This window comes from Macadamia integrifolia, chromosome 6 (genome assembly GCF_013358625.1).
Source record: "Macadamia integrifolia cultivar HAES 741 chromosome 6, SCU_Mint_v3, whole genome shotgun sequence".
Classification (NCBI taxonomy): domain Eukaryota; kingdom Viridiplantae; phylum Streptophyta; class Magnoliopsida; order Proteales; family Proteaceae; genus Macadamia; species Macadamia integrifolia.
In genome coordinates, this window is record NC_056562.1 from 26,806,941 (window position 1) to 26,834,688 (window position 27,748).

The window sequence follows — 27,748 nt, forward strand, 5'->3', positions numbered from 1 at the left end:
TACATAAGCACATCATGTACACACACACAAACACACACACTTCTGAATGATATAATCTTGAAATAATAGCTGATTGTTAGCTAATAAATATTAGCAAAAAAAAAAAAAAAAGGAGGGATATCATCTACACTCTGTTTTTGTGCACATTGGACCAAGTTTGATGGTTTAATCCTCAATGGAACAGCTGAGAATATTGGAATTCCAGGTTTCTCAGTTACAGTTCAAGAATGTTGTGGGGTCGTCGGTGGAAGTGTGCAGTGGAAATGTATCTCAGGAAAACCACCTTGCAATAAAAGGAACTCTTACATTTCTGGCACAACCTTCATCTCACAGAGACTTGTCAACAAGATTGTGGCACAGTTGCAATTACAGTTCAAGGATGTTGTGGGGTCCACCTTCTGACTTCTATTCCTTCAAAATCCAACAACTAGCCTCAATATGTAATCTCCACCTGCACCACCATGTTGATTTGTTGCTCCCCCCAAATGCAGGTACATCCATACAAGGGTCATACACCAAAGGCATGTAATATTTGATATAGATCGATATTATTTGCTAGTTAAAATATCAATTAAATGTAACTTGCACAAAACAGAAGACCAGTTACTCTATTTATTTTTTTAATCATTGTTTCTAACTTTTCATCTCATACTCCCTCCCCCCCCCCCCCCCCCCCCCCCCCCCCCCCCCCCCCCCCCCCAAATAAATTTAAAAAAAAAAAAAAACTATTTTTCCACTGCATCACATGCATACCAAAGTAGAAGATCTAATCCCTTCGATGATTAATGACCTTTTTCTTGTTCAGGAACTAGACTGGAAAGCACCAGATACAGCATGCAAGGCACTTAATGCTTGTGGGGTGCAGACTACAGAATGATACCTCACACAGTTTTGGGTTCCATCTCGCTAATTTGCATCCTGTCTCCTCTGAGGTTCAGCGGGCTCAGACGAAATACCTCGTTCAATACACTGTTATATAGAACATTAGAGTGAGAAATCATATAACAATACACAGATAATCTAGGCAGAAAAGCAACAGAAAACCACCAATTATCACAAGAATTTCGGGGAATTGGTACTTTGTTTTGATGAATTTGGAAAAATGGTAATAGAGAAGCAACTTCCAGGTTTAGAAAGTTTTCCAAGTTTCATTCATGGAATCGTCAAATAATTCAGGATTCTTGACCACTATTAAAACCGATATGCCATTTTCTTCTCTTCAAAAACAATAGTGATAATCCCTGGATGAGAAATAATTTGAAAAAATTGAAGGGTTGCCCAATCCAGTGTCACTGTCTTGGCGTATGGACAATTGCGCAACCCGCCAAAAAAATGGATCCATCAAATCAACTTTGGAAGGATTTTTCTTTTCTACACTGGCCCCACTGGCACATGTGGTTGTCTTAGAGATTGTACAGGGTGTCAGGGACTATCCATAAATGCATTCTCAAATCCTATTGATGGTGGAGATCAGAGTGGAATTGCTTGCAGTACTACAGGGCCATAGGGTCACATGCTTGCCAACTCCTTACATAATATGGTTGATTATAGAAAGTTATCTGAAGATTATCGGCGCCAGCCTCATCATTGGAACTTAAAACTTTCCAAAACCTAGGTTCTTGGCATAAAGGCTGAATATATTCAAATGGAGTGATCAACAAATTAGTGGTTATAAATAAAAGTTACAAAACCAGTTCCAATACTGCTTTAAATAGATGAAACAGAGTAGCAGAAGGTAATGTCTGGAGCCACACATCAGTTCCTGTCCCATTTTCTTTGCTGGCGTAATCTGGGTTATGTTCATAGTTTTCAGTCTCATGCCAGATCCCACTGGCAAGAAAAACACACGTCTCATGCGGGATTTTTCCATCTTGTTTTTCCTTGTATCTTTCAACTATCTCAATCACTGCTCTAGTATAGAGGCGATAGCTTTCAAGCTTCACCAAAGGAGAGCAAGTTTAGAAGAAACAAAGTATTGTTAGTAAATTATACCTGAAGAAGATACCCGTGCAGCCAATCCAATGTCTGCGGAAATGTTGTTGCTGAAATATTCACAACTGTCAGACCCTAATCCAAGAGGAATAGAAAGAAGTATAGATGTTAATAAAGTGTCTCTCACCTTTAATAGTTGCCAGCTGCCTCAATACAACAAATTGGAGAAATTTTGCATAGTTTATTCTTAAATTCGCAAATTATGAGTGAAGAAATTCGCAATGTTAAAGTTACCTTAAATCGAAATCAATTATTATTATTATTTTGTGCATATTTTTTATCCTTTCCCCCTAAAAATTCCTAGCAAGTGAAAGGAATCAAATTTTATCAACCATCAAGAGAATCCTGAGTTTTGGATGTAACATTTAGGGTTGACAGTTCAGAAGAACCCTTCAGACACGAATAATGATGAGACCAAGAAAAGTAAAATTCCGTTATCATACCTTGTTGACACTGATACTTGCTGAAACACCATAGCTGCAGTTTCTTCCCTATCTGTTTTCTAGACTTGAATCATTACATTAAGGTTCCCATTGATTTAGCTTAACCTAATCTCATTGTATGTACAAGGCATATCCTAACTAGTCCAGTAACTACTCATTTAAAGACCAGTTTAAATATGTTTTGACACCAGGTTAGATTTATATTGATATCAATCTGGCAATACGGATATTACTAGTCAATCACATTTGCAAAACTAAAGATGCAGCATTGACGGACATACCTGTGATTCAAAAGAGCAAAGATAATCTTGAATAGTTTTGAGGTTGCTAATAAGCTTAACTTGATCCTGTTAAAACGAATGAAAAAAAAAAGTGGATTTACTGTACAGCCTTCAAATTAAATAACTCTGACGTGCATAGCTCTGAAGATTCGACAAATTATCAAACCAATCTAAATTAAAAAAGAATCAGGAAAATGCATTAGGACACCAGCATGTCCGACCTGTGCTCAGATTCCAAAATTTGGAACAAATCTAGAATGATCTGGACCCACCATTTGACCTGATAAAGAAAGGACGTCTTTTGACTAAGATTAAAATTTAATGTACACATCAAATGCTAGCTCCAGCTCCCAAACCCTTTGCAAGTCTCCTGTGATTATGGCAAAAGAGAGTCTGCACTGAGGTCAGACTGACCTATGCAGACATCCTGACCAAGGTGTGCCAGAATCTAGTTATGAGTGAAGAAACATGAGGAATCAATACTGTGGAAAGGATGAACACCATTTAGTGCCAAACTAAGGATCTATAAGTTGGAATATATCGTCCTTACAATTTTACAGTTCAGTTCATGATCTGAATTATCAAATCCAATCTTAGACTTACAATCTGAAATCCATGTCAAAAGCCCTTAAGATAAGAATCCTAATTTCCTTGTTCACTTCATACATCTGACAATGTTAATGACTTGAATCACATGACATATCAAACCATTAGATTTGAATTTGACCATATCAAATATTAACTTTCATGCCAGTGGATGATTGTGCAAATTGGATTCGAGTATTCATCACCTCATTCAGTTCTTCTTAAATTCCTTACTCTCACTTTTACATTGGAGAATTTCGAGGGATTTTCCTTTTTAAGGTTTTCTCAGAATAAAGAAAATAAAATTAGGTATGTCAGGTAGAAGTCAGGAGACTGAAACCAGCAGCTCCAAATAGACATTATCTCTCCCTCAAAAGCAGACAGAATCCTAAACAAAGTTGAGTCTGCTGCGTTAAGCACCTTTCAAAGTGTCTGTTCAGATGATAGCGAGATCAACCCCATCATTATATTTAGTATGTCGACAAATGCTTCCTAAATCAACACAATCTTGATCAGGTTTTATTTGACCTCCCTGCCATGGAACTAAAACTGACCAAAACATCCGAGTTGTCTTGGTTTCGGCCCTGAAACGAAGCCCAGGGTTTCAACCCAGTGTTGAAACGAGATCCGGCACAACTCAGTTTCCGGCTTGACCGAAACCAGGTCCGAAACTGGGATCTCGATCCTTGCTTCCTGCCAATGTGTCTGGCACATCAACAGACCCTCCTTGGACCAAAGGGGCCTGGAAAATTTTGCATTTGACCTTTATTATAATATGGGTATAGCAGGGCATTTTGGTTAATTTCTACATTAATGATTGTTTTCTACTTCTACGAATATGCAAAGTCCAACACAATCATTATCAATTCCCTTTAGACCATCACTGTAACAATCAGCACTTTTGAAACCATCTTTGTCATCTGGTCTGTTCAACATTTTAGCAAATCATTCTTGATGCATGGTATATCAAGTTCTATTGAAAGAAGAAAATTCCTAATTTTTTATTTTTGCGTGGGGTATAGCATAAATTCTTGATATCAGATCACTGTGGTCTTCTTTTAAATTATGTCCTTCATGACTCCCTGCCATTTTTAGATTGACTCTGTTCTATAGCTTGTGGCTCATTTAGAAGAATTACTTTTATGTGAATTTTCATTTTAGTTATCAAAAAGGGGAAGCTTATATGCCTCATAGTTTTCCAAAGATTCATCGAGCAAGAAATTCATGATCTTTTAACCACAAAATTTTTCTTTTAGATCCTGCCTTCCTGGGTTAGCAACTTCATACCAAACCTGCTTAACAGTGGCGAACGATCAAATATCAAAGCTACATGCTGACCTCTGAAGAAATTAACATGTTGGAAAAGCAACATTATATTCCATATGATATATATACAATCTAAATCTCTTAATCGATTGTTGCGGCAGTCATCCAAGGTACCTGGGATAGACATTTGTCAACAAATGTCCTAGTAGAAATCCACTCCTCTAGTAAAGCCTGCAATGAGGGGAAAAAAAATCAAGTAGGCAACAGCAGAGGCCTGACCCAGATGAAAGTAGAAAAGCATTATGGAATGTAAGACAGAGGCAACCCCCTTTAGAAAGTTAGTTTTGATCCATTCAGAATTCTCAAAGACAATGTGTGCAGCAATAAACTAAATCATGGATGAATAAAAACCAATAAGAAGTGTTCTGGGAAAGATTTCCAATGGGAATTACAATTCATTCCAGATGAATGAAATTTCACCAAATTTACAGGAGTGCTTCTAACCTCAAATCACATTTTAATTTTCCCTCTTCTTCCCAAATAAGTAATTCGTTCATGTTCAAGGAGTGGTCCTAATAAGTACAAACGATAGCTTGGATAAAGCTATCAATGATCCACCATTTCTGACTCTTATGTTGTTAGGTAAGGGCCCTCGTATACAAATTCTAGGTTGGTTTTTGCAGAACCATCCTGAAGGATGATCAGGCGGATCTAATTTGGCGTCACTACAAAACTCGTGGCCAGTATTTTTTTTTTCAAGACAAGGAGAGTTGATGCAATTCAGAAGAACAAGAAGGCCAACAGCAAACTACGCTATTAGATTGGAGCAAAATGGAAAAAAATGTTTACTTTTGAATGTCCTTTGGGTTATACTACTAGTTACGTCTTCAAAGAGATGTTCAGCATGTGATACAAAGGTGACATATGTGCTAGTCTGCTAAAGGAGCAAAAGAAAACACAGGACTATACTCCCCGCTACCTGTACCTTATGCACAATGGCTACATATCAGCATGGACTTCGTGCTTGGCTTGCCCCTACTTGGGAAAGGCACGATTGCATACTTTTGGTGGACAGATTCTCAAAGAATGGCTCACTTCATACCTTGTAGGGCGACCTATGATGAAAGCTACACTGCCACCATATTTTCAAATAAAGTGTGACTACATGGATTCCCGGAATCGCTTGTCTCCGATCATGATTTAAAGTTCATGAGTTACTTTTGGAAAGCTTTGTGGATGAGTACAAATACAAAGTTGCCGTTTTCTTCAGCCTTTCAATTGCAGAATGATGGGCAGCTGGAAGTTATGAAGTCTTGGCAACCTTTTATGATGTCTTGTACAAGATCATGAGAAAACTTGGCCATAGATACTCGACATTGCTGAATTTTCTTACAACAGTTCTGTCAACCACACCATTGGTCGCACACCATTTGAGATAGTACTTGGAATTCAACCTAAGAGACCAATAGACTTGCCACCTCTACCTTCTCATGTTAAGAGTTGGCGTTGAAGGTGGTGAGTTCATCTGACATATCACCGATGTGCGGCGACCCAATAAGCCAAGTGAAATTGTGATGGTATATGTTGCTCCGGAAAGGTTCACACTCGGCACCAACTCTAAGCTGCATCCTCGAAAGATGTGTACATTCAACTGATTCAAGGTTCTGAAATGAATTGGACCCAATGTAATGTGGAATTGATCTCAGACTAGGGAAATTACCACTAGGAGATCAATTGCAAAAAGATCGATGATATAAGGATGAACAAAAATCAATTACAGGAAAAAAAATGCCTTTTTTTTTTTTTTTTTAACATATGGAAGCAAAAATATAAAAAGGATATGACTTGGGCATCCCACCTAAGCCTCGATCAGCATCACACAACCCAAGCAAAGAACCAATGGGAGATCAGCTGCAACAAGATTCGATGATATAGGGACAAACAGAAAACAGTAACATAAATTTTGTATATAGATATGAAAGAAAAAATAAAAAAGGATATGATTTGGGCATCCAATCTAAGCCTCAATCAGCATCATACCGACTATGCAAAGCCTCTCACCTTGCAACTGTATCTCACAGCCCATCATCTCACAAGGAAAAATAGCACAAAGGCATCATCTTATCTTTTATCTAAAATTGTTGGTGGATCTAGGCCCTTCTCCATTTATTTATAATCTCAATGGAAAACCGAAGTGAAAACCCCTATTATGGTAGGGGGTCCCTTAGTAATTCTCCATAGCTACGGAAGAGTGAAGAAACACTAAAATAAAAAGTAACTTGTAACTGTAAAAATGGGAATTAAAGTACTTAAGTGCTTAGCTACTTAGTGGCTGAATTTACAATAAAATAAACTACTAAATAAGAGCACATGGTTGCCAAAAAGCCTGCTGGAATATCCAACATATTATTTTACATGAAATCGTCTAGAGAATCTTCAAATAAAATCTATTAGATCTTAAAACAAGATCTGCAGGTTTTGTACTGGAAATGGCAAACATTTTTTCTTTTCACTATGATCTGCATCACAATGCCTACACGCCAGAGTTGACACCGGACATGTCTATATTAGCATTATTTTTAATGTTGTTGATCTTACAATATATGTGGGCCAACATACTGATGAGGGTGATTCCAAGCAGAGACTTTACGACCTCCACAATTTGCTTCACCGATTGAAGATGTCATTAATAACAAATTCACTGCCACTCGGAGAAGCAACGATTATTACTCTTTCCTTGTGAAGTGGAAAGGACATCCACAACATGATTGTACATGGATCCATGCAGATGATTTCCAACACATTGACCTGGATGTTTACAAGCATTACATGTTCTTTCTACATTCTTACAGAGTTGAATGTTTCTAAGCTGGGGGCAGTGATGTGACAAACTATACTCCAAACAGTACAGCTGCAAGAAGAAGAAGAACCAAGCCCTTCAATAGGCTGTGATTTTTCGCCCAAAACCAGAATCGTGGGGGTTATTTGTAGTACAACTAATAGTTAGCCTTGGTATCTAGTCAATCTTTAGTTTCTAATTTTGTAATTTCTATTTTCTGGATGTACAAGCCATCACTACTACGTGTGTGGTCCTATTTTTAGTACTTTCTATTTTGTTGCTTTCCTTTCTAGAGGTATTACACTCCTCTTTATATTGTAAGGGGCCACAGAGCCTTCCCCATGATTTGATAATAAATGAATATTGGCTTTGTGCCTTTGTTTTGTTGTGAGATGGCCTATTGGTAGGTGAAATACTGTCCAAGGCCATAGGTGAGAGGCCTTGGTCAGTTCCCCTGCTTCTTTCCCTCTTCTTCTACCACATTATCTTGCAACCCTAGCCCTGTTGAAGCTGTCTGAGACCTGCTTTTGAAATGTGATTACTTTCCTGCTGCACCAATGGTGTGGAGTTCCTGTTGGTGATATCAAGTTCAGTTGGAGTCATACCATCTACATACCCTCCAGCCATAGTCGTCACGGCGTCAAATCGATCCAAGGCAGTGGAGAGGTGACTAATCGATTTGGCGATGAATCACCCGTTATGGCGTTGCCATGGCGGTCAAATCGCCCATGTGTCATTTTTTATTTCTCCTATTTTCTAAAGTTATTTAGCATGCTACAAGCCTACAATATATACCCTATAACATATAAAACCAACATTAAACAACATCAAATAAAAAAAATCAACATAGCCTTATCAAAATCACCCTGCATTTTACAAAAAATCGATCGCCTAGTGAATCAAGCGTGACCTGGCGTCCATGGCGACGCCTATCAGCCAATGGCGACCACCATTTGTGAGTCACGTAAATCGTAGCACTGCCATGAACTTCTTTTTCCGCCAGGATGCCAAATCGCCGCCTTGGCAACGCCTAGGCGACGCCATGACAACTATGCCTCCAGCACCTTGTTTGAACTTCTACTGCAGCAGATTTCTCTCTCTTACATCTTCCAATCTGCCCAGCAGATCCTTGTGGTGTTTTGAAGAGTTCTTCCACTGTTGGGGATCATCCATCAACCACAAGTTTAACCCCATCTAATGGTTTGTTCTGCAGGAAGTAACTTACTAAATCTGAACCTACTTACTAATCTCATACCTATGTTGTTCTCTCTCAATCTAACCATCAGTTTGATGATATTTTTGGAGGAATGTATCCACCCACCAGACCTCACCTTTGAGTCTTTGACCCAAATCTGGTGTTGATCTGTTCAGAAGTTTGCTAGATATCAGTTGTTTCTAACTCTGTACTGTACTTCCTATTTTTGTGCTTCCTGTTATAACAATTAGCCTAACCATTGGATCCCCAATCAAACTTGGGACCTGGAAGTATTGTTTCTTTACCCCAACTCCACATTCAAGCAGAACTTGGGCTTGATCTAAACCTTGGTTCTTTAGCCATCGGTGGAATTTCTACAGTTCTGATTGTGGGTTGGGTTAACTTTATTGCTGTCAATTGGAGTTTGCCCATATATCACCATGCCATCAAATGAAGTTCAAATTGAACAAAACAGCTAGGTGCAAATGTGCAATTGCAAATGTTGATGCTGTAATGTCACCCAATGAAAGATTATACATGCAGCTCTTATAAAGCACAAATGACTTTCTCTCTCTCTCTTCCTCTGCTGTGTAATAAATATACAACTTACTTTTCAACCACAAATTCAGCATGCAAAAGACCAAATTTGTTACAAAACTATATATTATGGAAATGATGATTGCGGAGGCAAAGTAACTTCCATGAAAAATCAAAATGAGGAGCAGGAAATTAGATATACCTTGTGATCAAACTCAGCCATCTTCAGAGCAATAGGTATAATTATAGGTTCAGGAGCAGACTTCTCTTTCTTCATAGAATGATTGGTCCTTAACTCTGGATCTTTAGCAGTTTCACCTGCAGGACCGAAGAACCATTAAGAAAAAGAATCAATATTCTTATTTGTAGAGTACACCAACAACCAAAACTTTATCCCAACTTAATGAGGTCGGCTTCTTATTTACAGAGTTTTCTCTCATTTTCCTACATCCATTTTTTTTTTTTTGAAAAAGCAATATAAAATGTTATTGTTATCTAACATGACTTATCACCTTGGCTTTCAGAAGTTCTTCCTGCTAAGTCGAGAGACCTCAGGGACTCTGAAACTTCTGTCACCTGTTCAGTAGATACATCTACTTCTGGGACAACATTTCCAGGATTGGTACTCCCACTGTGACTTCCACAAGTAATTTTTGAATTGTATTCCTTTTCTGTTGCAACATCACCCTCTCTGTTAACAGGAACAGATTTTGACTCTTCTTTTTCTGTAGGAACTTTGTTTGATTCTCTATTCTCATCATTCATTAAATAAATACTTGGATCCAAATGTATTCCCTGCCATACTTGGACAAGAATGAGTTCATCCGTTGATGACTTAAATCCTTCAGTCAATATACATAGCAAAGCAAAGAACCCAACTCAACCAATGCACCATACCTAATGCACAAAGCTTAATGAGAATTCTAATGGAATTTTAATTATGCCTCAGCGGCCTCTATAAGAGTGAACTAAATAAAACATTGAAAGAACATATATCTATCAGTAATATCCAACTCTAGTTTTGACACAAAATATACAAATTCATAATCCTTCATGGTAGCTTGGTCAGTGGAATCAGATACTCAAATTTCCCCATTCCATCAGGGGAAGAAACAAACAAAATACAAAAGCTTCTCTACCATCAGGGGAAGGCACTGATGTAAAGTTCTCTACCAAATCAATGTTATAAGTCTATATCTTATGCGTCCAAAAAATAAAAGGTCTATATATTCACTGTTCAATTTATACTGAACCCAGTCTAGACCAAATTGTTCAAAATAAATCCAACCAATGCGTCTGTACCATCTCTGATGTAGATAAGTCACTTGGGCTTATTTTATTGCAAATAAGCCTTGGGTTGTGTTATGTATGTATTAGGTTTTTGATCCCATGGGTTTTCTTTGAAATGAGCCACTTTAATAGGCCTAAAATATGGGTAGAAGGTAGGAAAACGGGATTTTGTTCATTAGTTTAATTAGTTGCTATTTAATTCAATAAAGACCCATTAGGCCATTAGTTGGTTGTAAAGTCCTATATGGACTATTAGTTAGTTGGTCCTACTCCATGTTGGAGTCATAAAGTCAAGTCCTAGTCCTATTTTGAATTCCTAGTTGAAGTAGGAGTGTCTAGTCCTATTGGGAAACTAGCTCCTAGAATTAGTATGATTGTAAACTTCCCCTCTATAAATAAAGAGGCATAAGTATCATTATTGGACAGATTTGAATGAAAGAAAGTTTACATTTATGAAAGAAAGTTTGCAACTAAATGCTTAGAACAGCTGAGATAGCTGTGGGTGAGAAGCCCAGGCTAAGATAGCCACTTCCTTTATTCTTTTTCACCCTTCTTAATCCCCCATCTATTTTATTCTTTTTTTATTTTATTTGCTGTAACATTCAAGAGGTATAGTTCAGATTTTGATAAAAGTCTCCAGAAATCAGAACCGATCAACAATCCTAATGGGAATAGGAGAGAGATCGATCTCCTCTCTCTCTCTTCCGTACTCTATTCAGCCAGGTCTTCAATCAGGGTATTCTAGGCCTCATAAGGGTCCCACGATCCTTACCTAGTCATTGTTGGAAGCATTCAGCTGCTGTTCTTGAAGGTTCTTCTCAGTTTTCTCTCCTAGGTTAGAAAATCAAGAAAACTTGTAACTTCACAACCAGCCGTCAGAATACTCTCAACTTTGGGGGTTTTTGTACCCTCCCTAGGGACTATCTACGCCCAAGAGTGCAACTCAATCGGACTCCTACAGCCCTGGCCGTACCTCTCTCGCTCCAGCTCTATAACATGTCTTTCTCTCTCTAATCAGGTTAGGTTTTGGACTGGTTTTGCTCCTGTATAGGTATTGTATCCTTGGGGATTTATTTGATGGTATTATTTCTTTGTTTCTTACTCCTATTTGTATTGTTTGGGGTTATAAACTGCGGAGTTAGTTACTTGTAATCTACTTCTGCATTAAGTGGTATCAGAGCTACGGTTGAAGAAAGCTTCAAACAATCTATCAGGGCCTAACCGAAGATGGTTCCATCAGTTCGTTACTTCGCTGGACAAAGGGATACATTCTACATCCTTGATTGGTTAGATTATCTGGAGGAATATTTTGACTACTATAACTTGACAGAGACACAAAAGCTTCAAGTTGTTTGTTTCCGGTTGATTGGTCATGTTAGAAATTGGTGGAGAATCCATGAAAAGTGACTCCGAGTTCAAGGACATGAGCCTAGGACTTGGGAAGAGATGAAGTACGAGTTAGTGACACAATACCTCCCTGTATATTTCCAAAGAAGGCTCTTCCCTCCACAGGATTCCCATCATAATACATCCACTGCTACCCAATCTAATGATCAGCCACGTTATTTTCATGGGGAATTCCTTGAATGGATGCGTGAATTGGACATGTACTTTGACAACTTAACAGAGACACAAAAAGGCCAATATACATGTTCCTAGATGAGTGATTGTGTTTGAATGCAATAGAAAGTCCGTGAAAGGCAACTTCAAGCTCAAGAATGTAAACCTAAAACATGGGACGAGATGCAGTATGAGTTGGCAGGCATGTACCTATCTGAGTATGAACGAAACATGTACTTCCTTCCACCAGATGTCCAAAAGCCACCCACACTTGACAATAGTATGAAAGAATCATCGGCCTCTATTGCGAATGAGCAACAAGAGAAGACACCTCTGACCAATGAACTAGAGTCAAAAGTTGAGGTTAGTATTAAAAATTTTTCAGCCATTCCTATTGTTGAGGAAGAATTAGTCATTGATGTTCCCATCAACGAGACTCATGTGAGAGAATTAGAAAGCAACAAGGTTGCCACAATGGACAATGAGGTTGAGACTAGGGAACTTGACACTACAACAACTGTGATAATTGTGAACAGCCAAGAGGAAGATCCTAAGGGGTTCAAGAATGAAGTTGTGTTTGAACGATCAATGGAACCGATTAGGAACCACCAGGTAGATGAACCAAAAGAGCTTTATGTTGCATTGAAGTTAGAAAAGATCAAAGGTGCATATGTAGATGACCCCATGGATACATCCGAAGATGTTGAAGTTGAGCATGTGGAGTTTGTCATCTCATTAAAGTATCTTGAAGATCGAGCTCCTCACATTCTAGACTACATCTTTATCATCAAAGAGCTACCTGAATTTTTCTACGGCTTGAAGAGGGACGTGCACCATGATATAATCACCCTCACACTCTACAAATTCGAGGACAATTTTTTTCTAAGAAAGGGCGAGTTGATGTAGATAAGTCACTTGGGCTTATTTTATTGCAAATAAGCCTTGGGTTGTGTTATGTATGTGTTGGGCCTTTGATCCCATGGATTTTCTTTGAAATTGGCCACTTTAATAGGCCTAAAATATGGGTAGAAGGTAGAAAAACGGAATTTTGTTCATTAGTTTAATTAGTTGCTATTTAATTCAATAAAGGCCCATTAGGCCATTAGTTGGTTGTAAAGTCCTATATGGACTATTAATTAGTTAGTCCTACTCCATGTTGGAGTCATAAAGTCAAGTCCTAGTTCTATTTTGAATTCCTAGTTGTAGTAGGAGTGTCTAATCCTATTGGGAAACTAGCTCCTAGTATTAGTATGATTGTAAACTTTCCCTCTATAAATAGAGAGGCATATGTACCATTATTGGACAGATTTGAATGAAAGAAAGTTTGCATTTATGAAAGAAAATATGCAACTAAATGCTTAGAGCAGCTGAGATAGCTGTGGGTGAGAAGCCCAGGCTGAGATAGCCACTTCCTTTATTCTCTTTCACCCTTCTCAATCCCCCATCTGTTTTATTCTTTTTTTATTTTATTTGCTGTAACATTCAAGAGGTATAATTCAGATTTTGATAAAAGTCTCCAGAAATCAGAACCGATCAGCAATCCTAGTGGGAATAGGAGAGTGATCAATCTCCTCCCTTTCTCTCTTCTGTACTCTATTTAGCCAGGTCTTCAATCAAGGTATTCTAGGCCTCATAAGGGTCCCACGATCCTTACCTAGTCACTGTTGGAAGCATTCAGCTGCTGTTCTTGAAGGTTCTTCTCAGTTTTCTCTCCTAGGTCAGAAAATCAAGAAAGCTTATAACTTCACAACCAGCCGTCAGAATCCTCTCAACTTTGGGGGTTTTTGTACCCTCCCTAGGGACTATCTACACCCAAGAGCGCAACTCAATTGGACTCCTACAGCCCTGACCGCACCTCTCTCGCTCCAGCTCTATAATAGGTCTTTCTCTCTCCTATCGGGTTAGGTTTTGGGCTGGTTTTGCTCCTATATGGGTATTGTATCCTTGGGGATTTATTTGATGGTATTATTTCTTTGTTTCTTACTCTTATTTGTATTGTTTGGGGTTATAAACTGCGGAGTTAGTTACTTGTAATCTACTCCTGCATTAATCTCCTTCCTAAATAATAACATGTAGAAGCTTAACTGAAAATGTAAGCATCTCCAAGAGACACAAACTAGATTAGTAACCATACCTCAATAATAATGGGTTTTCCATCTTTCACTGCCTTCTTCAAATCACCAGCCAAACCTATCAAGAATACAATCATGTCATGATTGTTTCTGACATTGGATGCAAAAAGTATCCAGAGATAAGTTCATCAGGCAAAGTATGAACAATGTTTCTAACTGTACTGCAACCACCCGTTCTAACAGAAGCTGGCCTCTAACGGTTCAAACATCAGGCTCGAATGTCCTGGATGGTTAAAAGTGAACAGGAAAAAACTATATCATATGAAAGCCACTTTAGAACACCAGGTCAAGTTCACTCTAGAGGCACCTTGATGAAGAGTTCTTGGGTTTGACTCTGTTTAAATATGTGCTTAATGCAACATTTTTACATGTTACTTAAATTGTGGAGTACGATCTATGGCCAAACCATTCAGACTGGATGGTCAGAATATTCCTAACAATTCAAACCGAACAGTTGATTAACATTTAACAGATCTTGTCCTCAAATCATGAAGATCCTGGGACATTTGTTAATGCGAGATGGTGAGAATCATCCAAATGTTTGGCTTGCGGAGTCAACTGATGGTCAAACATTCCAAGCAGACAACATCATATCTATAATCAGCTTGTTCCGGCCCAGCAGACAGTCGACCACATTTGGGGTACCCAGGTCCTAAGGTTTTTAAAAGGACCAAATTACTCGAAAAGTTTACAGTTACCACAAATTACAGTAATGAGGTTACCTTTACGAACAATTCTGCATTCCCTACAAAATTCAGTGATGAGTTCCTCAGATGAGGTGAAGCCACGTGCCCATACGGGAGTAGATGCCAATAGCGCGCTGCATAGGATGTCATGAAGAATAAGATCCAAGTCCGGTCCATAGCAAATAAAATGAAGGTTTACCATGCTACAGTAAAGCAGAAAGACTATGAGGTTAGAGTAATTACAATGAGTAAAATGCATTGGATTTCCAATTATAAAAAGGCCAAAAAATTTTGAACACGGCCGTTTAGGATGGAATCTCCTTAACAGGCACACCTAGTTGTGCCACGTGTAAAAGTGACATGGAAAATGTGACCATTGGATATCTAGGGAATGGTCTGAATAGACCACATATCAAATTTAAGATTCAAATTCAATCATATACCTCTCATGTCATAGCATACCCTTCCATGTATGTCCATGCAGTCATGCACCCCCTCATAGTCCTATGCACCCTCTTGGTCCTCTTGAAGTTTTCAATGGCATTAAGTATCGATACATATCCACTGTATTGGTCTAATATTAGATTTTGGGTTTTGGATACTATACATAGATGAGATGACACGCAATGTATCAGACTGTATCGACCCATACTGGTCGAGATGGCACGCTACGGCGAATACAACTCGATACAAAAGCCTCTGCATTAAGACAAACAAAGTTCTGGGGACATGCTGACGGAGAATCAAGGTTCCAAAAGCAGAAGTCAGATTTTGAAATCTGACTGTGACATCACAACCAGAATGACAGCCCACTACAAGCGTGAGAGCAAGCATGACCACCATTAGACACCCACTAAGCTGTCATAACAGCCTGTGGTTACTGTTCATGTTCAGATTCTGTTTTGAGATAAGATTCCAGATTACAACAGGGATCTTTTTCTTATTTAACAGTCCAACCGTGGTATCTTCTAGGGGTCTTCTAGAAGTTATTTTCTTTTTATATTTTGAAGTTTGTCTTCGATTATATTTTATTCCATTCTGAGTTTACCATCTTTTTCTTATAGGGTTGTTAAGCCTTTAGGTTAGTTTAGAGCTTTTCTACTGTATAGATAATGTAAAGGGTCATAATGGAGTTTCCTATTGGTTGGATGATGTAAGGCTCTAAATAGCCAATCACAGGTTTCTGGAGAAGCTCTAAATATTTGTAAGGCCTTCAAGACATCCCACCGATATTTGAAGAATCAAGCACTAAGTTTTTCTGAATTTCGTTTCGTGGATTCAGTGGCGATTACCTAGTGTATTCTTATACTTGGCAGATTCCTTAGTGGACAAGTGGAATCACTTCACAGGCTTTGGGGGCTTCCTAGCCAGAGGTATTAGGTGGATTTCTAACCTGTTTATCCTTCCATCTTTCTTTGTCCAAAATCAAAGGTCAGATCTAACTTTACTATCCTTTGGTTATACTATAACTGTCCAATTCTCAGTTCTGTTTGCTTCTGCTATGTTTTGCTAGATTAATTTCAGTTTGCTTCATTAAACCTCTGCTTAAGTTCCTGCTGAAATTCTGCTTGCAGCTCTGAATCCAATAGATTTTACTCCATTACTTGATTTTAGTTTCAGAATCTTCTGCTAGTTTTAAGAACAATACTTATGAGTCAAACTGTTTAACAAGCCTTGGAGGACATGGGGTGGCTTGGCCAACCAAACTGTTTAACAAGATTTTGAACACTAAGACTATGCCGGATGAGTGGAGGAGAAGTAATATAGTTTCGATTTTTAAGAACAAAGGGGATATTCAGAACTGCAATAACTATAGAGGTATAAAACTTATGAGTCATACTATGAAACTTAGGGAAAAGGTTATTGAATCACACCTAAGGAAGGAAACTAAGGTTTCAGAGAACCAATTTGGTTTTATGCCAGGAAGATCCACGATTAAGGCTATTCACTTACTAAGGCAGCTTATGGAAGTTTTTAGAGCCCATAAAAAGGACCTCCACTTGGTCTTCATCGACCTAGAGAAAGCCTCTATGATAGAGTACCGAGGTAGCTCATTGGAATGTCTTAGAGAAGAGAAGGGGTGTGAATAACTATGTAGATATAATCAAAGACATGTATGAGGGAGTGGTGACGAGTGTCAAGATGATAGATGGTAAAAGTAATGAATTCCCAATTACTATTGGGCTACACCAAGGTTCGGTTCTAAGTCCTGATCTATTTACACTCATAATAGATGACCTAACCAAGCACTTACAAGACCCGGTTCCATGGTGTATGCTTTTCGCAGATGATATTGTTCTGATAGACGAAACAGTGGAAGGGATTAATATTAAACTAGAGCTATGGAGATCAAACTTGGAATCAAGAGGTTTTATGATAAGCAGAATGAAGACAGAGTATATGATGTGCCCCTTCAGTCATACTAGAGGAGGGGAAGGAGTGGTGAAACTTGGGGAACGGGAGCTATCCTAGAGTGACTGTTTTAAATATCTGAGGTGTATCTTTAGCAAAGAGGGGAATATAGAGGATGATGTTGCCCACAAAATTAAAGTGGGATGGATGAAATGGAGAAGTGCATCAGGAGTGCTATGTGACAAAAGAATGCCCAGTAAACTTAAGGAAAAATTCTACAGGACAGTGGTACGACCAGCTATGACATATGGAGCGGAGTGTTGGGCAGTTAAGAAGAGTAATTTGACTAAACTGAGTGCAGTTGAGAGGAGAATGCTGAGAGGACTGTGCGGCAAGACCATGAAAAATAGAGAAAGGAATGATTGTATTAGAAATGAGTTGGGGGTTGTACCAATCCAGGACAAGCTCCAAGAGAGCCGGCTGAGGTGGTATGGCCATGTGCAATGGAGACCTATAGATGCCCCAGTAAGGAAGAGTGAGCAGATTCATTTGGAGGGAGCCAAAAGAGGTAGGGGCAAGCCTAAAATGACTATTAATGAAGTGGTGAGAAAAGACATGCATATGGTGGGGGCTTGATTCTAGTATGATCATGGATAGAGTTTTGTGGAAGACAAGGACCCGGGTAGCCGACCCCGTGTAAGGGATGTCCCTGTGATGCATCTTTAATTTCTGCCTTATCTGCTTCTCTTAGTCCATTTTTACATCATTTTCTTTGTTGCTTCTTGTTTTTCTTTTTTTCCAAATTGGATTCATGTAGCCGACCCCATTTAGTTGGGTTAAGGTTATGTTGTTGTTTGTTGTTTGTAATCTTCTGCCACTTTTAATACTTGATCTCTGTGCTACTAATCTGCCTTCAAATGACTTTCATAAATTCTGATTCTGATTGCTAAGTTAACCATTGACTACAGTTTCAGACCTATCTAATATGACTTTCTGGAGCTTTGACTTTTCTCTGTTTCTGTCCTATAGTTCCTAACCCACATGTGTCCTGTGCGAGCTAAATTCCAACTGGATTTCCCTCATTCGAGTTTAGTCTTCATCATATGTTGATGCTCCAAAGGGCAGACCTTGGCACAACGGTAAGGTTGCTCCATTGCGACCAAGTGGTTATGGGTTCGAGTCAGGAAACAACCTCTCCACAAAGCGGAAATAAGGTTGCAAACATTATGACCCTCCCCAGATCCCGCAGTGGTGGTAACCTCATGCACTGCGTACACCCTTTTTTATATGTTGATGCTCTATTGTAAAAATAAATAAATAGAGGGAGAAGAGGGGCTAGGAAGTAGTGTAGCAGAAAAGAGAGAGAGAGGTACCAGATCATAAGAGAATGTCAGGGCCTAAAAGGATGATCATCGCCTCACTGGGATGAGGAATCTATCAGGAAATGCTTGAATTGCAAAGATAAGTGAGAGAGACTGAGAGCGTATTAGTGAAGCCTGATCTCAGTTTAATCCAGGAAGTACTGTTGATTCTTCCCCAATAACGGTGGTCCCCCTTGCCAGTGAGTGGGCCGTGGAGGTTGCAAGGGGCAAGGAACCCCCTTGCCCAAGGGGTGTAGCCGTGTAGGGGGGCAGAGTCCATCAAGCGAATATTTGGGTCATTTATATTGGAGGTAATTTCGTACTTTCGGGAATTAGGGTTTCTCTATATTGTAATGCGTTAAAAAGCTATATATAGGATTGATCTTGTAAGAAGATGAGAGGGTTAGGGTTTTGTAGTTTCTTCATCAGAATAGTGGAAGCTTTGGTTATCGTGACGTAGCCCATCTTGGGTGAACCAATCGTTGTGTTCTGTGTGCCATCTCTTTTTCATTTTTTTCTTTTGCTAATTGCAGTTCTGCTGCGTTGTTAATTGCTAACAGAGAGGGATAGAGGCATCCTGTTCGTGGACAAGGGAAAAGGATGGGGTAAAAGCAATATATTTTATAGATTTGATATTATGTATGATAGTGAACAGAAAAGATTATGCACGCTCATTGTAAATCATTATAATAGAATCATTTTAAATAAGAATTTCACATTTTACACTATGTCAAGGCTTTTAAATTACAAATATGTCCTCAAGTGGTTATAAAGTTACAATTCAATTTACATTAAACCCTAATTAGATATTTATAGATTATATTTTACATTTTAAGCAACTAGGAGCATGTGACTTGAATCTAAATCCATGGAAACTTATGGCATGCATTTAAATTCCTGGAAAGTAGTCATAATTCAGCCAAGTCGACATACCCATACCTAGTTTTAGACACATGCCGCTCCTTATTAATTTAGCCAAGTCCCTATAACCACTCCTTTGCACTTACCATTGAGGATTCGAATAAAAAATATGTCACGAAAGGAATTTGAATCCTCTTGACTCACAACAACATGCTTTCACGGCTAGACATCATTATTTATTGTTTATTTATGGTGTATTTTACTTAAAAACATAAGTTTTACATGTATTCTTTCATATCTTAAGTGACCCAAGCGTCTCTCCAATAGGTCTCTTAAAATTGCTTTTCCGATACCGATACTTCAAACCTATCTAACTTTCCAAATGGCAAAACTAGGTGCCCATTTAGGAGATTCATTCCTAAAAATCCGTTTAGGAAATCCAGGTCCCTCTCAGAAAGAGGAGTGATTTTTACATGTGACAGGGGGTGACAACCATACCTCTACATATATAACACAATCTGATAAAGAAACAGAATTATAGAAATCTGAAAATTATAACAGCACCACAAGATATCAAGGTTATCAAGGCAATAAGGCGAAGGCGAGGGAGGATGGTAAAAAGCAAGGCACCAGTCCAGGCTGAGCCAACTTGTCGCCTGGGCGACCCCTTGATAACTATGCAAGATATACTCATTCAATGGTCCAATTTTTTGTACAAAGCATGGAAGCACCATTATTCTTGTCATTACTTCAAATTCACAACTTGACATGTAACATAGTAAATCAATCATACTGTAAATGAAGTACATGAAAATGAATAACAGGAGAAATAAATTAGTTTATTTCACATACTCTGTTGATGTGCGTAGCAATTCATATACCATATCTGTCTGTAACATTAGAAGCACATCATATGTCAGGGGCATTAGAGTAGCATGGACAGAGTTCAATTAATATTATCATAAAAAGAAAATCAACAGAAAATGTCAAACAGGTTCACCTGTAAAACATTAGGCAAGTTTAGCCTTTGTGCAAGTTGGGTCGCAATGGTTGACTTCCCAACACAAGCAGTTCCACACACAAGAATCACCAATGGTACCCTTTGGTGGTGAAATCTGAAATAAGTGACATGGGAAACAGAATTAGTAAACAGAGCATCACCTTGGATGTTTTCCCAAATATACTAGTCAATGACCTAAGATGTTTGTGCTACGATAAGAAATGGTCCCATGCACTAAGAAAAATGACAGAGGAAAAATGAACACTTTGACATGTTCGCTTCAACAAAGGATACCTGCTTAAAAATGAACAACTGCAATGTGACAATAAACTAAATCAGGGAAGATAGGGTCCTGGGCATCCAGCATGAACACCTCACACTGAACAGGAGGTCAGCCAGGTAGCGAACATCTGATCAGATGATCTAGCTAAGGGAGACCTCTTCAGATCAAAATTATTATCTGGATATCAAAACCGGTCAAACCCTGCCACAGCACTTAGGTGATATGCTTGGGAGCATTGACTGTTTGATATCAGAGCTATAACAGGTAGTTCCAAGTTTCCAACAGTGAACTTTTTCGAGTTTTTTAAATTATATTGACAAAGGGAGCTGTTTTCCATCTTCGGCAGTTATACATGTAGGATGGAAGTTTTCAGACCAGCACCCCCAGACCGACTGAACCCACCCAATTTATTAATGAACTGTTATTAGTTTTGTCCATCTAGCCTGATTATTAAATGGGATGGCTCAGGCATTTTCTCCAGAGAAGATGTGCTAGCATAGCACTTTCATCTCCACTCAAACGTCCTTGCCTGGTCGTATACTCTTACAGAAAATAACAGACATAAAATTAAGCTATTTTTTATTTTAAATTCTAATTTTACATGCACCACAAAAATGTGAACAATTGCAAACAGGCCAGACTACAGTATGTCTGCCCCCTGCTATTCAATAAACAGGTGGGTTCAAGCAGAGCATATATCCTAGACATGCTCACTCAACCCACCTAAACCTGCCCGTCGATACCCCTAACCATATGGGATAATAGGAAGCAGTTCAGTTGGTGCTCAAAATTTGCGTGCATGTCTTTGTCACCCCCTATCCATGTGTCAAGTCTCAGCTCAATTGGACTTTTGCCATGTGTTGAATTAAAGGTTTGAATATTTATTGGAAAAAAACACTCAATTTCAATGAAAATAATTAAGGTCTGGAAACTTATTAAAGGTGAAATCCAATGCTGAAAATACATGGAGAAAAGTTTAATACATGGTGGGTTATATGGTTGGCATGAGCAACTAGAGTAAACATGTTGCCATCCAGAGGGCACTTTATTTATCCAACAGTCAGAACAACCAATCAACCCTCCATTTGGCATAAGTAACTGCCAATGAACGAAATTCTCAAAGTTGGAGAAGGAGTATTCCTTTAATAGAAAAAAATCACCTTTATTCGTAGAAAGAAAAGGTTCAACAATTACTTAGATTATATATACATATCCAAAAAGATAAGAGGACATATGCAAGGAGCCTGGAGTAATAATGTAGAAGTGTAGATCAATAGAGATTCCAAAGCAAGTACTAATGTCGGAACAAGTCCAAATCCAAGTCAATAGGTTAAATAAGTGGCCTAATTGGTTATATGGGTCATGGGAAGGTATTTCTTTATGTTTTCTATTGCCCACAAAAAGGATCTACATATGGTCTTTATTGATCTAGAGCAAGCATATGATAGAGTCCCGAGAGAACTAATTTGGCATGTCCTTCAGAAGAGAGAACAAATTAAATATGTGGATATAATTAAAGACATGTACGAGGGAGCAGTGACGAGTGTGGCAATGAGAGATGGGCAATGTAACGAATTTTCGATCACAATTGGATTACCTCAAGGATCTGCTCTACGCCCCTATCTGTTTGCACTCATTATGGATGACCTAACCAAGCACATCCAAGACTCAGTCCCAAGGTGTATGCTATTTGCGGATGATATTGTGCTGATAGATGAAACTGTGGATGGGATTAATACTAAACTGGAGCTATGGAGATCAAACTTGGAATCAAGAGGTTTTAGGTTAACCAGAACGAAGACAAAATATATGATGTGCCCCTTCAGTCAATTTAGAGGAGGGGAGGGAGTGATGAAGCTTGGGGAACAGGAACTACCTCGGAGGGACTGTTTTAAATACTTGGGTTCTATCATTGATAAAGAAGGGGATATAGAGGATGATATTGCTCATAGGATTAAAGTGGGGTGGATGAAGTGGAGAAGCGCGTCGGGAGTATTATATGACAAAAGAATACCCATTAAAGTCAAGGGAAAATTTTACAGGACAGTTATATGACTGGCTATGATGTATGGAGCAGAATGTTGGGCAGCTAAGAAGAGTAATGTGAACAAACTAAGCGTAGCTGAAATGAGAATGTTGAGAGGTATGTGCGGGAAGACCAGGATAGATAGGGTAAGGAATGAGAATATTAGATATGAAGTGAGGGTTGCACCGATCCAAGAAAAACTCCGCGAGAGCCGATTGAGGTGGTATAGCCATGTCCAACGGAGACCAATGGAGGCTCCAGTACGGAAGAGTGACCAGATTTATTGGGAAGACGCTAGAAAAAATAAGGGTAGACCTAAGATGACTATTAACGAAGTAGTACAAAAAGATATGCAACTTGTAGAGCTCGCTCCTAGTATGACTTCGGATAGAGTTTTGTGGAGAACAATGACCCATGTTGCTGACCCCCTATAAAGGATGTTTCCATGATGTGTATCTATATTCCACGTTACCTTCTAAACTTATCCCCATATTTTTCTCCTTTTAACCCATCTTCTATGAATAATTTAGCTCCATTACTTTCTACTATTTTACAGCATTGGATCCATGTAGCCGACCCCATTCAGTATGTTTGTTGTTGTTGTTTGTAATGGGTCTATTTTGAAAGCCCATATATATGAGAGATAAGTGTGCCATATGAATTAACTAGTTAGTTGTATCTAGTTTTCTAAATTTGGGATATCTTGGGGATGTCAATAGGTTAGTTCCATTATTAGTTGTGAAGACTTTGAAAATGTAAAGTTCATTAAATATCCTGAAAATATCCGAATTTAAGTCCCTGGAAATGCACATACCATTAAGTGTAGGAGGAAGTTCCAATGAGGATCTACAAACTCTCCCAGGCTCTATAAAAAGAGCTGTCAGCAAGCAGTTAAAATCAGAATGTTAATAAAATTAGGTTTATACAATTCTTCTGTGAGAAACAGAGCTGTAGAAAGATTACGTTCCTGGTGAGAGGCTAAGGTGATAGGTGAGATACTAGCCTAGGCTTGGGGTGAGACGCTTCATGTCATCTGTCTCTGCGATTTTAAGTGAATATACTCAGCTTTTTTTTTCAATTCAGTTACTGTTGTTCCTGTGGCTTATCTAAGGACATCTTATTGCTGATCATTAAGGCATAACAGAACCCGAGCTAATACTGATTTTCTGCATTTAAAATAGACCTGCAATACCCTATTTTAATAACCTAAATTTTTTTTGGACTTCTCTGATCAGCAGCATCTGGTCTATTTTCAGTTTTGAAATTTTCTATTAAATCTGATCACTTTTGGGTGTTGTGATCCTGTTATCTTGGTCTGGTTGTGAACTTATTAAGAGGTTAGATCAGAATCCATTAGGTTACTTCATGGGGGCAACCTGTAATCTGAAAAGACAAAAGATTGAATCACGGAAATCTCACTAACCTTGTCATCATCTTATAACGGTTAATGTATTCTTCCCCATATCCCCGCCGCTCCATAAGCTGCAAATAGAGCTCATAAGATTCATGCAATCACTTCCTGAATCGAAAAACTTACAAAAGTTCCTCTACCATATTTCACTAAATTATGAACTACATAATTTTACAATGTGTCCATTCTGAATGTTGTGATATCTTTTCATCTTAATCATTTAGCACAAGAGGGAAGCATTGACCACGTATGACATGAAGTAGGGTGTATGTTGTTTGCCAATTGTAGTTTTCATTGACAAGGGTAGATTGGAGGTAAATACAAGGCTAGAATTCAAATATTTTTATCCTTAAGTCACTCTAAAGCAGAACGTATGGAATCTATTTTATGAAAAACATAAGAACAGGAAGAAAGAGATACTGATGAAAGACCATCTTTTCCTTTAGAGAGAGAGAGAGAGAGGATATTGCAGATAAATTAGAAGTGCAAAAATGTTTATAATAAAAAATATGTAAAAAAGAAGTTGAGATCATGTTTCTTTAGTGCTGTGCCATTGACAAAGAAAAAACTAAAGATAAACAACTACATGTTAGAAGATGGAGCAGTAGGTTAGGCAAGAAAGAAACTACAAGTACACAAAATCAGTGGAACCAAAATAAGGATGTCGAGATGAATGAATAGCAAGAATATAAATAATATGATAAAAAATACATCATATGACAGAACCCAAGTGTAGGTCCAGCAGGAGGCAAGATAGTGAATATGCAGAGGTTTTAAGCCTTATGCAAAAGCAATTAGAACATTAATTCAATACTAGCTCACGAAATTAAGAAGATTATAAATGGAGAAATGGTCTTTTTGAAAACAAAGATACAAACCATTTTCTGTTTTTTTTTTTTTTTTTTGGGGGGGGGGGGGGTGGGACTAAGAGATGCAGCACCTTGAATTGCAAGTACCTTAAACAGATTAGCTTCCAAATCTGATTGGGAGCTGCAAAATAATCATACAAGTTGGTGTTTGGATCGTTCCATAACCATAAAAAAACATTCCCCCAACTCAGAGAAAAAAAAAAAAAAAACCACAAAGAGAGAGATACACGTCCAGAAGGCTGTTGTCTATGAGCAGCTTTTTGAGTTCCAGAGCAATTTTGATAGCAACATGATTAGGGATCTGAAACCATCAATTCAAGGTAAATCATTCCCAGCCCAATACAAGTATATGAAAGGTGAGGTCTCTGAACAAGTTATTGAAAAGAACAATAAGAATGACTAATTGACTACCATTTTTTTTTTTTTTTTGGGTGGGTGGGTGGAAGATGATGGGTTTCTCTACCTTAGTGACAGTAAGCATTCTACTGAGGAGAAATCTGGACAGAACATAGTAGTGATCCGCATTATCACCCAACCATACCTTCACCTGATCACCAACAAAACCCACATCTCCAATCATTAATTAATCCATAATACTGCAATTAGTGAACTGATTTTGCAAACGAATCTCAATGGACGAAAAAGGTCAAAAAAAAAAAAGATGAGGAGAAGGGGAGGAGATTAAAAACCTTGACAAAATCGTATTTGGAAGAAGCATTTCGGGAAGAGATTCTCTCCGTGGGCAGGGAGAGGTCGCCCTTCTCGTTTGATTCTTCGCCGCTGCCAGATGGATTCGATGCTATTGCCACTCCTTTCTCCTTCTTCATTTTCCTTCTCCTCTTTCTCGCCCTTCCTCTCTCTGTGTAACTCTGACAAACAGTTTTTATTCTGCCAACATCGACGGTCTTCTACAGACTAAAATGTATGTACATGACAATCTACTTGGATACCGTAGGACAGGAGATTTGTTCCTATGCATACTTGTAAAGATCCAACACTTGTTCTACTTCCAACCATTTATATAAGGAAGCAAAAATAATTTTCCTTCTTTCACACGTATTTTTCATGCCTTGATAAGGTTGTACACGCGATGGGGATACTGATCAAGGGATAAATAAATGGAGTAATAACGGATCACGGATCAACATATTCAAATCGATATCTGGAAACACTTTTGCATAAATTATATAGGGGTTGGTTTTCTCCAATGCCTTAACTTTATCTTTAGAATTTTTCTCTTTCACAAAACTTTTCTCCTCCTAAAAGGACCAGTAAAAACACATACGTTCACCTTGTCATTGTCACTTGGAAGTACATGCTGAGATTCAATACTTGCCCCGCTTAAGAGGGTTAAAAGTGATATATATGAAAACAAAAAGTACAAGTATTGGATATTGTACGTTTAAAAAGGATTTTTATAATAAGACACAAATTATAGTTATACAATGATTTTTTTTTTTAAACGAAAGGTGCTACAACCTCCACAGACCTTGCATATAAAGGAGCCTTGTGCACTAAATATGCTCTTTCTTCTAATTACTTTAATAAAATATTTTTCATAACTAAAATCATGTACGAAGAACTGACTTAACACGTGACGCACATACAAGGACAATGGACCCACATAACTAACATTAACAATGGACTCACTTTAACATGGTGTTTGCTTTATCGTGCGGAAGTCCAAGATAGATATCTCCACCAAGGCACCAAGGCACCAAGGGTTAGCTATGGACTGTAATAAATTTTGTTGTGTAAAAATTGATAAGCACCACTTGTTAGTTGTTACTTGTTAGGGTGTCATAATCTGTCCTACTGATAAAATCGAACTAAACAGACTCGATGAAACCAATGTGGTTTTGTTGAATCATGTTTCAGACTAAGGTTTTGTGAGACTACACCAAAACTGATTTCAGACTAAGGTTTTGTGAGACTACACCAAAACTGATGTAACCGATAAGAAACGGGTAGCAGCTTGATATTCAATAAAAAAGAAATAAATTTTTTCGTACTTATGAATATATTACATGGTAAATCGACATCAAACCGATAAGAAATTGAAAATTTTCTATTATACCGATAAGAGAAGACATGGGGGATTCATTTGAAAGACTCTTAGAGTTGAGAAGATACGGTAGAGGAACTTTGTGATGAAGGATTTTCCAAACTAGATATTGATTCTTCGGAATAGTGGGGAGGTGCCAAATCTTGTGCCAGTATTGATGTTGAGTTTGTGAAAGACCATTGATGGTGTTCCTATAATTCGAGGCCATTGAGAAGATGCCATTAGACGTTGTTGCCAAATGAACTTGTCTTTAGTTAGGAAGACAGGAATAGGGATGGAGATAATGCTACATGTAATATCGGGAGGCCACCGATGGAAGACGAGGTCTCTATGCCATGATCTTGAATTATGGGCGATGAGGTGTGAAACACTATTAGGAGCATCTCTTGAGAGAGGGAAAGGAGCAGCAGAAGATGGATGGAGCATGTATTGTATGTCCTCTCACATGGGTCATTTATTATGTTCTCTCTCTTCCCTTGACTATGCGGGACTCACGTGGATGATACCATTTCTCATGCCACCATTGGTGTGGCATGTTTAGTGTCCCTCTCCCAAAGAAACATATTCATTAAGAGAGAGAATATATCCTCAAATTTTACCTAGCTAATGGATTTCTTTCAGTGAGATGCAACAACAAAAATAAATAAATAAATAAATAATTCTTAACAATAAATTGATTTATTAACTATTTCAGTGAAATCAATTCGAAATTGA

The 27,748-nt window shown here is 38.3% G+C and overlaps 1 protein-coding gene across 10 annotated transcripts; it reads right to left on the reverse strand.

Moving 5' to 3' along the window:
- Window positions 1-25,985, reverse strand: LOC122082414. 10 transcript variants are annotated; one of them, XM_042649958.1, is made up of 16 exons: window positions 25,659-25,985; window positions 25,433-25,516; window positions 25,197-25,270; window positions 25,057-25,090; window positions 24,113-24,171; window positions 20,381-20,495; window positions 20,233-20,270; window positions 14,843-14,940; window positions 14,123-14,178; window positions 9,651-9,933; window positions 9,341-9,456; window positions 4,742-4,798; window positions 2,717-2,782; window positions 1,993-2,042; window positions 881-969; window positions 1-411 (listed from the first exon to the last, which is right to left on the reverse strand). In XM_042649958.1, exons 1-15 carry the CDS (start codon window positions 25,794-25,796, stop codon window positions 882-884), a joined length of 1,356 nt encoding a protein of 451 aa, XP_042505892.1. In that variant the 5' UTR covers window positions 25,797-25,985; the 3' UTR covers window positions 1-411; window position 881. The 10 variants fall into 10 exon arrangements, 6 of the variants coding, with proteins under 6 accessions (XP_042505892.1, XP_042505891.1, XP_042505890.1 ...); XM_042649957.1 differs by having other exon boundaries at window positions 1-451; XM_042649956.1 differs by having other exon boundaries at window positions 1,993-2,067; window positions 25,659-25,984.
- Window positions 25,986-27,748: the final 1,763 nt, after the last annotated feature.

Bases quoted from the DNA above. Each gene is read 5' to 3' on its own strand.
- LOC122082414 (XM_042649958.1), bottom strand. From the start codon at position 25,796: ATGAAGAAGGAGAAAGGAGTGGCAATAGCATCGAATCCATCTGGCAGC. The intron at 25,091-25,196 runs GTATCTCTCTCT...ATTATTTTGCAG, and splicing joins GACAACAGCCTTCTGGACGT to CTCCCAATCAGATTTGGAAG. The intron at 24,172-25,056 runs GTACTTGCAATT...CTCTATTTGCAG, and splicing joins TGGAAGCTAATCTGTTTAAG to CTTATGGAGCGGCGGGGATA.